Genomic DNA, 12,915 nt, shown 5'->3' with positions numbered 1-12,915 from the left:
ATAAAATATTATTGCACGACATTAATTATTATAATTACAAATTTTTTTACTATATAAAATATGTATCTCTTGCTCTGTTCCGTTTTGTAATAAATTTAATAGCTGCACAGCATCAATTTGAAATTATCGTCCGAAATAATCGTTCATTTCTTGCTCGACGAGAGTCAATTACAGGTATTATAGAAAAAGATTACGCTGTAGGGCGTTATATGCGAGCGTCCTTAATTAAGCGGTGCCATGCAATCGTGCTAATGATTAATAAAAATAAAGAGCTGATAATCGCACAGATGAGATGCGTGAAAGTGAAATGCGAAAATGAGGCGAGAGAGAAAGATCAAATGGCTTTATGCAACTGCGTTGCATTTTGAATTAAATACTTATGATAAATCTGTTTTGATATGATGTGCCTGCATTTTTCAGTGCATTTATCTGTGCTGTACAATGGATTATTGATACTGTTTGTATTGATTACACAGCTTACGGAAGAAATATATGAACATGTATCGAGAAAATAATTTACCGCGGAAAATGATGTTATTTGTAATATATATATATATATATATATAGGATATCCCGTAATATATCAGATTTACTTCAGAAATAAATTTAGCTTATAAAAACAATCGGATATGTGCGATTAAATTGTTAAAAAAATTGTTTGGAGTGTTAAATCCATTCCTGAAGTGGCTTCCACATATTACACAAAATATCCTATATATATAACTTTTTAAAATAAATATCAAATATTTTTATTACACACAACAATGCAAAGAAGGGTAAAATTATTATATTAAATTGTAGCCAAGAATATGTGTACCATTCGTATCTCCGTTGAAGATTGAATGAAAGAATAGGGAAGAAACGAATCCATTAGTGTAATAATTCTAATGAGAAGAGAAAGGACCGCCACACAGATATCATTTCTCTAGATATAAAAATTCCTAAGATGCAATATGATCATGATGAACGCATAAGGCTTAAGGAAGCAACTCGCCGAGAGAAAAAACTCTCCGAAAAACGTGTCTCGCACTCTATTCTTATTTCTTTCCAGCTTTTCAAACTCGATTTAATTACACGACAATTAAATTTTATATATTATACTACAATAATTTAATTTTCGTCACATAATTTAATATATAATACAATATATTTAATTTCAATAAATTAAAATATATTATATTATATTTTATATCAATTAAATATATGTATCTATTGTACATAAAAAATGCAATATAAATTTTTCATATAATAAAAAAGAAGAGAAGCGCAAAGCTGAATTTTTTGATTAGCCCGATTGGAATGAATGACACCTTTCACGAAGCTGGGAAGAATAAGAATGCGCAGACAGGCGAGATAGGGTAGGAGCGGCATCGAGGCATCCTGGCGCGATTGACCAAGGGTTTCTCGCCGAATCTAAGACATTAGTACGTTACCCTGAGGCTGGATCTGCGCCTGTCGACGGTGCCGGTGTGATTCGCCGTCATGTGGAGGGCCGACAACGAGCTCTGATGGTGCTGGAGATGCAGGGCCCGGCTCCCGCGACCGAGACTACCTCCTACGCTCGCGGTGCTCATCGGACGGCCACCTCCGCCGGTGCTGTTCCTCGGGACCACCTCCAGCTGACTTCTACGCACACACGCACACCACCACTTTTTCATGCACGCCTTCTTGCGCGTACTCCTCCACGTACGACCCCATACCTCGATCACGGACACACACACACGTGCGGCAACTTACTACAGCGAACCGCTCTCGGAACTATCTCTCCTTCTCGCGAGATTAGGATTCTGCTTTTGGCAAATTTTGATTAGAGTTCTTTTTTTTTTTTTGTATTCTCTAAGGATCCCGCACCAAATACATTGGATTTCGGTTTTCGGTGGAATTGACTGCTTTCTTTTCATATGTTGCAGCTTAGGTCCTGGTGAAGAGAAGATGTAGTAGGCTCAAAGCTAAATGTTATTTGATATAGTTACTGACAATGAGTCTCAAACTCGCAAAGTCCTAATTTTTCGTCTTTAACTAGCTGTAAATTGATAACCATCTATTATTTAGCTTTGAATCTATTACATTTGTTCAGCAAGTCATAAGTTACAATATGTGAGAAAATCAACTGATTTTACCAGGATTCATTTAGGATTTTATATATAGGTTCAAAAACCTTTTTTTTTCATATGTTGTAGCTTGGATCCTGGTGAACAGAAGATGTAGTAGGCTTAAAGTTAAATATTTGATAGTTACTGAATCAGTCAAACTCACAAAGTCCTAATTTTTTGTCTTTGACTAGCTGTAAATTAGTAACCATCTATTATTTAGCTTTGAGCCGATTACATTTTTGTTCAGCAGGTCACAAGTTACAATATGTGAGAAAATCAGCTGATTTTACCAGAATTTATTTAGGATTTTTTATATAGGTTCAAAAACCCTCTGTATATTAATTATATAAAATTGAATCTTGGTAAGATCAGCTGATTCTCTCATACATTGTAGCTTATGATCTGTTGAACAAAAAATGTAATAGCCAAATACGAAAAACTTGAGCTCTGGCTAATCTAATATTTAGCTTTGAGGCTATTACATCTCTTGTTCAGCATAAGCTACAACATATGAAAAAAAAACAACCAAAAGTCAAAATTCCATGTATTTGATGCGAGGTTCTTTCAGCTAGTGGATGATAGATATATCGATAGTGGCTCGCTGCAGATGTCCGACGATATAGAAACGATAGAATCTATGTATATATATAATATATATATCTCATATAATGAATATCTAGTTATACAACATAAATATACATACACAAGCATTTTGTGCACCACCGATATAGAGTATATAATGTATATAATGTTTATCGGACTGCCAAATACGCCGAGGACGGTCTCGTCGGCGCATTTCCAGCCGCGCTAACCAGTCAACGAGAGTAAACATCGAACAGTCAAAGATATATGTAAATATCAAAGTTGGCAAATCAGAAAAAGATAAAAGGAATCATATAATGCAACTTGGGTGGTGTGATTCCTGGCCAGAGAAACATTAAAGGGGGACCCGCGCAAGATAGCAATAAAGGGAAAACGGAATAATTCTTTCTATATATTACTATAATAATTAAAGAGGGGGCGAAAGTAGGAGAGTAAGACGTGAGGAAGGCAATCACACGATAATTAATTCCAAAAGTGCGTACGAAGGTTTCTTTAACGACGGAAGACGATTTCCTATAATGTTTATCTTTCAGGGAGACTCAAAACGGAGTGGGCTGGGTGCACTGATGTCTGACCAAGGATTACACCACGTTCACTAAGATCATAACGTGTGCTGTACATAGCGCAGTGCAGTGCAGGCAGCAGCTGTGGGCTACGGCTCAGCTATGAGAAACATTACCGGTGGATCTGCGACCGAGTGCGACTTTTGCAGACCCAGCGAAGTCGCGGCTTCGCGTCTCCCCGAGTGACTCCCGGGGTACGACACGTTTCGCTGGGTGGTTTTTTTCTTTTCTTTTTTTTTTTTTTTTTTTTGATAATCGCGCATGTTTGTATATGTACATTATATGTCGACTGTATACTGTATACGTGTGTGTATGCCCGATAATAATCCAGGTATGGCGTGTGTATTTTAAGACTACGAGTGACTTTTCTCCTCTTTCGCGCAATATCGTGAGAAATCGGCTCTCTCTCTCTTTCTCTTTCTATTTATATACTTCGATACGCCAAGGGAGTTCATATGTTTCATCTTAATTTGAATTTTAATTGCTCGTACGTACTTCGATGGATCATCATTAGTGAACTCTTCTACTGAAATTAAAATTGCAACGAATTATTTTCGCGGAGCGCGTTCGAAAAGATAAAAATTTTGCGCTCCCTCGTCATATCCTTCCGAACCGCGTATATATTTACAACTTTTCCCTCGACATATTTTTCTAGCAATACACGTTAAATTATGTTTCGTCGATTACGAAAAAATTTTCGCGGAAGTTCACGAATACACGCGCGCGTCTCTCTTATATATATATATATATATATACGATACTCTAACTTTAACTCGTAGAAATTCTGGAAAAAGTAGCTGCCTATCGATTACCGGCGACTATACAGTAACAACTCTTTCTCTCCGGGCTAACGCTATTTTTATTTTTTTTTTATTTTTTTTTACGACGCGAGGTATCGATCGTTCGCGCCTCTCCGATTCGATTCGGGAATTTTTCCTCCGACGCGGCGATCAAGCGCGAAAGTTCACCCGAGAATACTTCGGATATAGAGGAGATAAAAAAAAGAGGGAGGAAACATTTTTTTTCTCGACTATTTAATCCGCGCGCGCGAGCGAAGCATTCCTGCGAATAATAATAAATAATTGACGATGCTCTAGCGAAGGTCTCCTGCGATCGAAGACCGGATATCGATTATTGTTATTATGGTCCGCCACGGATTTAATTCGACGATTTACGATCTTTGGTTATCGTGAAACTTTGGACCTGAACGCGGAGTCGACGTGACGTGTCGTTCGTTGCTTTATAACTTGCACCTGCTACTTCCATTTGGAGAATATTCGATTCGATCGGGGGATGAAGAGTAAAACGGTCCTTATTCCTCCCCGTCACGTTCCGATCTCGAGAAACCGAGCCTCGGAAGAGCGCCTTTACGCGACAAACGTAAAAAAGAAGCTCAATTTCGTTTTATTGTCCTTTATCTAGCTATCAAGATCTTTCATCCATGTTTGATCGAAGGATCGTCTCTCTATTCCTATTTTTCCTTTAGTCAACGCGCGCGATTAGCTAGAAGGCAGTGCTACTCTTCGCCGAGGAATAAATTTTTCGCACGAGAAATTTCAGCGATATAATAAAATCCTCCTTTTTTACGGCTCGTAGCGTTAAAAGGCTCGTTCTATTGCGCGATTTGACACAAATCGAGAGTCAACGCGTGTCTCTCTTCTTGACACGCGAAAGTAGGTTGGAGGTACTTTGAGGCGCTCTAAGGAGGCTCTTTCTCGCGACAGAAAAAAAGAAAAAAAAAACGTCCGAACGCGGGTTCAGTGTTCCGAGACGTCAGCCTCGTCGACGACGTGTCGTGTCGATTAGTGAGCGTTGTCCAGTGTCGCCTCTGGATGACAGTAGACTGAGTACCTTGCTGGCAGAACGAGGGCTTCCAATTCGGCGGTTAAATGTCGTCTGATCATGTGCTTGGCCGGCGGGATGCCCAACGCGGTGGCCATGGTGTCGCCGGTGAACGACGGCTCCAACACGACCAAAGCACCGTGCACACCCGAGTCTGAAGAGAGAAGACGGTGCGTTTTTCATCGTAAATGCGATTTCGAAAGTTCGCGAGAGTGCTATCGGGGTTAAGAGTGAAAGGTCGACTCTTTCCGCTTTTTAAACATAGATATATGTGTGCTCAATAATTCTGATGACAGTTTGCTGAAAAAGTAGGTAAAAGTAAAAGATATTTCTTCTGATAAGAGAAATTATAATTTTCAAAATTGAAACATTTTGAAAGATGTTATTTCCCATATTCACATCTTTCAATTACGACAAAATTTGCTCATAAAGTAATGTTAAGTAAAAGACGTTTCTTGTGGTAAGAGAAATTATAATTTACAAGATTATAAAAGAAATTTTTAAAGCCATTTGTCAAGCGAAATTCATCTTTCAAATTACGATAGCTAAAAAGCTATCTTTTTTGATAGAAGAAATTATATTTTGCAAGATTGCAAAATTTTTCAAGATATAAAATCGTTTGCCAAGCAAATTTTACCTTTCCTTACCGTTCAATTACGATAAAATTTGCTATAAAAAATTAAATAAAAATAAAAAAAACATTTTTTGTGATAAGAGAAATTATAAATTGCAAAGTTAAAAAAAAGATCAAAGATATAGAATCGTTTGACAAGTAAAACTTTTCACTTTTCAATTACGATAAAATTTGCTAAAAAGATCATGTAAAGTAAAAAACATGTTTTGTGATACTTAAGAGAAATTATAAATTGTAAAGTTAAAAAAAGATCAAAGATATAGAATCGTTTGACAAGTGAAATTCATTTTCCAATTATAATAAAATTTGCTAAAAAAATATAAAACATTTTTCGTGGTAAGAGAAATTATAAATTGCAAAATTAAAAAAAGATCAAAGATATAGAATCGTTTGACAAGTGAAATTCATCTTCCAGTTACGATAAAATTTGCTAGAAAAATCATATAAAAGGTTTTTACAACACGAGAAATTATAATTTGCCAGGTTGAAAAATTTTTAAAGATAGGCGATTTAAACGTCACCTTTCAAATTCTCGGCGTATTCCGTGAGATCGATATTCCTCGCCCACCGAATGAACCTTTGATTCGTCCAGACCAAAGGATCCGTGTCAACCTGCTCGCACTGATGTCTCCTGACAGCGAGCGCCTGTCACAAAAGCGTGACGTCATTTCTCTTTAACTCATTGTCAGTATTACTCAGTCGCACAATTACATCGCACGATTAAATCCTCTCTCAGTAGAATACTGATTTCAAAGCGACCATTTTTGGTCTTAAGAGGATGCTGACTAGCTCTGTTTTACCGACAAATATTTACCTCTTTATTGGTTATACAGAATAAAAAATCCTTTATTAAAATTAAAGTATTTGTAATAACAAATATGAGCTATCATATGTGTATTTATGTAGAAAGAAAGTTAAATAATTACAGTTTTCTTATCGTTTAAGTTAGGTTGCGCCAATACAAAAGACCGATAGAAAAATTATAATTATTTAGCTTTCTTATTTTTTTATGTACATATCTAGTAGCCCAGATTTGTTATTATGAATACTTTAATTCTAGTAAAGGATTTTTCATTCTGCATACCTAATAAAGAGTTAAATAAAAATAATATTTGTCGATAAAATAGACCTAATCAGCATCCCCTTAATGAGAGATGTCATACAATGCCAGCTCACCTGTCGATCGTAATTCAGCATCCGCAATAGATGGATACCGTGAACGATGCTCGCCTGGTGAAACTTCCTCGTGACCCCAAGCAGCTTCTCGAGCTCCTTCTTGCTCAGATGGTCCAGCATACGCGCGTCCACCATGTTGGTGGCAAAGCTCTCCGAGTACTGGGCCAGACCCAGATCTGGCAGCCACTCGGAGCTGACCCAAGTGTGACCGAGTTGGGCTATGCAGGGATACCGGACGTGGCTGGGATGTCGATGTTCTTCAATAGCCAAACGCAGCTTCTTCCGATGAAGAGGGTGAGTCACCCCCAAACCAGCTTCCAGCTCGGCGTCGCTCAGCTCGAGTAGGACCTGTAATCAAGAAATATAAAAAATCGATGAATGAAAAGCTCAACAGGTTGAACTGTCTTCGCTGGTGGAACGGGGCAAATTGACGGGCTTTACCTTGCCCGATTTCACATTCTCGGCGCATCGTGGACCGTATTGAGGCATCCCTAACGCCACTTCTAGCCAGGCTAAGACAGTCGGAGCCCGCCATCGTTCCATAGGCACGGAAGCCGCTTCACGGAGCAAGCGAAGCTTCTCGGCGTAACCTTCTTCGGTGAGAGGCGACCAAGATCGATACGGATCGAAGCTATCAGCGGCCTCGTTGCTGCCACTTCCGCCGCTGGTGCTGTTCGCTGTCTTCCGGTGTCGCGAACGCGCGAACACTCTGTCAAAAGAAGAGAACATCGATATACTACACACACATATCGGTACTCGGACAAAATATCTGTCCTTTCATTTGCTTCGATTACATAAATTTCGAGAGATGCATAATTTTTTGTTCATGTTAATATTATTCTACTCTTTAAAAAATAATGCGATAATTAATAAAATTCATTTTACATAATAAAGAGACTTCAGTCTCCTGAAACCTTGTAAAATATGTAATTCCCTGATAAAAATAAACAGGTAAAAATATAAAATACAAAATAATTTATTATAAACATCTTAAGAAATATCAATTTATTTAAATAAATAAATTATTAATATTATTTATTCTGTTATTTATTTAATAAATGAGGAGAGTATTAATTTATTTAAATATTATATTAAATATTATATTAAATTAAGAAATTGAACAATTTTCTATGAAATTTATATAAATTTTTGATACTAAAATTAGATGAATAAAAAAATAAAATAAAATTTTAATAGAAACTTAAATATTGCAAAGATATGTTGGACATATTTCTTAAATGCTAAATAAGAATAAAATTAACAAAAGGGCATTTTTTTTTTAAATTCTCTAAACCCAATCAAATCTCATAAGAATTCCCTTATTTTTTAAGATTGAACAAAGTTCCGTGAAAATACTAGGTTTTCAGGGTTTTTCCTGGAAATATACAACCTAACTTTTATATAAAAATTCCGATTTATTTAAAAAAAGAAAGGAGACTAAATTCTTCCGAAGGTGAATCTAATGCCCTATCAATTCGATGGAATAATAGAGGCTTATGAGATATAGTTGAAAAACCAATCAGCATCCATCCATCATTTAAAGATAAAATCACCTCGCGAATCTGGCATAGATAGAATGAAAACCCTTTAACCGATGTATTATCGATTGCGGATCCAGAGACCAAAAAAAATCAATATGTTTTCCCGGTGTCCGAAGAGGCGTCTCGTTTGAAAGGATTCCGCTGTTTTTACATTCACCATCAATCTTCATTATTTCTGCACGCGAATCTACATCGTTCCTTTCTCTCCAACGTCGTAGTAAAAGAGTTGCAGTTTCCCTTTTATCGTGTTACGAACTCATTTCGCTCGTTTGTAACACATTGTTAGGCAACCGGCGTAATCACACACTCTGTTAAAGTTTACGGCTCCACGAGAGTCGTCAAAGTGCAAAAACCGTCGAACACAGCGTGTGTGGGAACACAATTGTTACGTGCATTTGCGAAAAATCAATGAAGGTGTCGTGCGCACTTGAAAAAAACCATTCATATAGAGAATTCGCGCGGATATATATATATATATATATATATATATATATATATATATACCATATATATATGTATATATATATATATATATGTATGTATGTATATACGTATGAATCGCCATGCGAGTGTTTAGTTCGCGTGTGACGCGGTTCGTCATGGGAATCTTTTGTTCTTTTTTTTGTTCAGTTATTTATTGCTAACCGCTCGATTTGACATCACGCGTCAATTATTTGCCGCGACAGAAAACAATTTAATTCGCATTTACATGTAAAATGTGTCGCTTATCCCGCAGTTATTGTTCGCATTTCTACGATAATTGCGATTAAATGTTTGTGTAACTAATTAAATAATTGATGTATCACTCAATTAGTATATAACAAGTATCAATAGAACAACATATATGTTTACATGTTAATATATGTATATATGTATTTTTGAAAAAATCATATACATGTATTTAAGATATTTACGATAATCTGATCAAAAAATAATGAACAAACATTTATTAGTCTTTAATTAGCAATAAATATTGATAAAATTATTACAATAAATTTTAAATAAAATAAATTATCAAAGATCAAAATAAATAAAATAATCAAAATGATAAAACGATCAAAACATTAAAAATAAATATAATCAGAATAATCATTTATTTCTAATTTTCTTTTATTAATAAAAAATTATGCTTTAGGAAATTTAAAATAATTTATTGAATTGTAATGTAACTTAAAATATTGTGTGTACACGTTACATTTTTTTATGTTCTACATTTAAAAAAATACGATGATTCCACTTAGAATTGTCAAAGCCTGACTTTTCTATCAAACAAAAAATGTTCGACAAATTTTTATTATCAACTATTTGATTATTTCTAATTTTTTCTATAGTGGAGAATTATTCTCTAGCAAATTTAAATGATACATTGAGTCGTAATGTAACTTAAAATGACATTGTGTACACATTACATTTGTTATTTTCTACATTGAGAAAAATATGATGATTCCATTTAAAAATGTCAAAGTCTTGCTTTTTTATCAAACAAAAAGTGTTTTGCAAATTTTTATTATTACAATTTGTTATCGACTAGAAACTAAATTAAATTTTTATTGGTAAATTTTTTATTTATACTTTATATTCTTGAAAAAAATCATCATATGTATATACATATTTTTGTGGGAATATATATAATAAGATATTATATATATATATATGTACATACAATAAATATGTGTACTTGTCTGAAATTGAGATTGAAATGGCGCTTATGCCATTTTCAAGGCGAGCGACTCGCGTGTCGCGCGTTGAAAAAATTCGTAAACGCACATAACGGAGCGACCTCCTTACCTTGAAATGGATCCCCAAGTGCCGCCGCGAGTTGCGGAGGATCGCGAATGCGCGGCAGGTGCGACGACAGGTGGCGGCTGCTTGTTCCTCCTCGGCTCGGATTCCAGTGGGCTGGATAGCTGTTCGACCGATCGTGACAGCGACGAATTGTCCATCGACCTTGAGAATGCGTTCAACGGCGACAGCGTAGGGCTGCAGTCCTTCGGCGTGGTCGCGGCTGAAAGCACGATTTTTTCTTTCCTTTTTCTTTTCCAGGAACAATTTTCTCGGGATGACAGAGAGAGTATGTAAATGGATAAAGAGATATCGAGATCGTATAGAAATGCAAAGGATATGTTATAAATATATAAATGCGAAAGCCGCTCATATATATATATACAGTACTTTCCGTATATATATATATATATATATATATATATATATATATATATATATACAGTACTTTCCGTAAGTTTGGAAACACCTTACATTTTACAGTCAAACAATCGTATGGCAGCGATCTGTGCAGATTTTTTGTATCAATAAATCGTAAAGTATTTAAACAACATTTTTATTTATGACAGATCGCTGCCATGAGATTGTTTAACTGTCAAATGTAAAGTGTTTCCAAACTTGTGAAGGATATTGTATGCAATAAATAACAAATGTCCATTTATAAGACTGTTTTTTGTTATATTTCAAATAATATACTGATAAAAAACATTCCATTAAGTTTATATTCTTGCATGTTACGAATATCTAATTAAAGAATATTGAGAAATTTTCTCTTAAATTAAGAAGATCCTTTTGACAGATCTGTGCAGATTTGTTGTATAAATAAATCATAAAATAAACATAAAATATTTAAATGACATTTTTATTTATAACAGATCGCTGCCATGCAATTTTTTAACTGTAAAATGTAAGGTGATTCCAAACTTATGGAGGGTACTGTATATATTAGTGAATGGTACCATCGATGAATTATGCAACGCAAGTTACTCAATTATGATACGTTGGGAATTAGTATCTGCAAAAATTAATACATACTTCGGCAAAGGGATATTAAAAGAGAATGCGCATACGAACAGAAAGAGAAGCCAATCAATTGGCATTAATGTCAATTAAGGATGTTATTAGAGTCGAATCGGGGGACTCAAGCCAATATCAATATTACTCATTCATCGTTAGTCTCTTTGAAAATAACGTGTCGCTATTTTTTTTCACACTGAAAATATAGTTTTGCCAAAGTGTCTCGGGCCATTATATTCTGTTTAATGACATAGCGAGAGAAAGGTAAATCGATGCAAGTCACATAAAGAACACACAGCGCGTCGTGCAGCGATTCGAGTCCGAGTGCAAAAAAAAGAGGAGTCCTTCTCGGTGGCTACAGAGCTCGTTCTTGTCATCTGTCAGGTATCTGCGATACGTGCATGCGCATGCATTTCGAGCCGTGTAGCAATAAGGCAGGGCTTATGTATCGAGGACACATCTCCTCGGGGACCATCTCTCACCGGCTCACCGGTTTTAGGTCTCCTTACGCATCGAGAAGAACGATGATTTATTCGCCTGGGTGCCCTCGATCCCTTTCGAAATCACCGTTCACCGTATTTAAGGCGCACGTTCACGCACACACACACACACACAGAGAGATAAATGACTACAGGGTGACCAGAATAATTCGATAGTGATCGATTTTTTAGTCCGTCATCGTGGATTTTTGCAGAGAAGAGAGAAGCATCGATATGTGATCTTTCAAACTATTTTAAATAACTCATTCATCTTTTGATCGTAGGCGTCCGCAAGATTTTTTTCAGAAAGAGGCATAATTAATTTTTTCGTTTTTTAATTCTTGGTCTTTCTCAGTTTTTTAAATTTATTTTGTTTTATTTTCATTTTTTTATATTAAATATGCAAATGAATTTTAATAGAATAAATACGACCAATGCTGGATAGTTAGATTTATTAATTCAATCTTGCACCGTTTCAATCATAATTTTTTGGTCCTCTTCAGGCGTACTAAAATAAATTATAATAATAATAATATGCGTTATAATATACATAAAAGAAAATTCTTACCAGACTTACTAAAGAGGACCAGAACATTATGGTCGAAACATTGCAAGATTGATTTAATAAATCTAAATAGCCAGCACTGGTCGTAATTATTTATTTTCTTAATATTCGGACTGACGATTAAAGAATTTAATCATTAATGAATTTTAATGTTTTTTCAAAAGGAGAACAAATGCTTAATTTTTTTACTGATTCCAAGGGAGGTAATTAAATTAATAATATATAATCAATTATATACTCAAACATTTAATAATTAATAATTAGGCTCGTGTAAATTAAAAAATTATTAATATAAGAGATAGGCCAATTAAACGAGCAATAGTATATTGTGTATCAAATGCGGAAAGTTGACAATTGGTCACGAGTACGGGGAATGACCACTCCACACGAGTGAACAATTGTCAATCCGCACGTGATACACATACAGGTACTATTTTGTATTACAAGTGCAGGCAAAGTAGCTTTGTGTGCGAGGTGGCCGATCGTACGCCGCCATCTTGCGGCGGCACGGTGCGGGAATAGCCGTGTTCAAAGTTATTGTCCACGGCTGAAGCCGTGGTCAATGTATTGCCCACGGCTTTAGGCGTGTCCAATGACTTTAAACGCGGTTCAGCCATAGG

The 12,915-nt window shown here is 35.5% G+C and overlaps 1 protein-coding gene across 10 annotated transcripts in view; it reads right to left on the bottom strand.

Annotated features, from left to right (window-relative positions):
- Liprin-gamma (liprin protein kazrin) overlaps positions 1–12,915 on the bottom strand; it is a 183,981-nt gene that overhangs the window by 7,584 nt on the left and 163,482 nt on the right. For 7 of the 10 annotated variants that reach the window (XM_085487122.1, XM_085487117.1, XM_085487118.1 and 4 more), the window contains 6 exons: positions 10,241–10,457; positions 7,353–7,620; positions 6,912–7,259; positions 6,257–6,380; positions 5,111–5,255; positions 1,434–1,626 (listed from right to left, as the gene is read on the bottom strand). In XM_085487122.1, the coding sequence (XP_085343248.1) occupies positions 1,434–1,626; positions 5,111–5,255; positions 6,257–6,380; positions 6,912–7,259; positions 7,353–7,620; positions 10,241–10,457 (1,295 nt within the window). Of the gene's footprint in view, positions 1–817; positions 1,627–5,110; positions 5,256–6,256; positions 6,381–6,911; positions 7,260–7,352; positions 7,621–10,240; positions 10,458–12,915 lie in introns of all 10 variants that reach the window. The other 3 variants (XM_085487124.1, XM_085487123.1, XR_014925711.1) reach the window with 2 other exon arrangements.

The sequence above is a fragment of the Nylanderia fulva genome, unplaced genomic scaffold, assembly GCF_048542155.1.
Source record: "Nylanderia fulva isolate GAGA-0341 unplaced genomic scaffold, ASM4854215v1 Scaffold5, whole genome shotgun sequence".
In the NCBI taxonomy this organism is placed as follows: Eukaryota; Metazoa; Arthropoda; class Insecta; order Hymenoptera; family Formicidae; genus Nylanderia; species Nylanderia fulva.
Note: the sequence above shows the minus strand (reverse complement) of the source record. Positions and strands in the feature narration are given on the sequence as shown.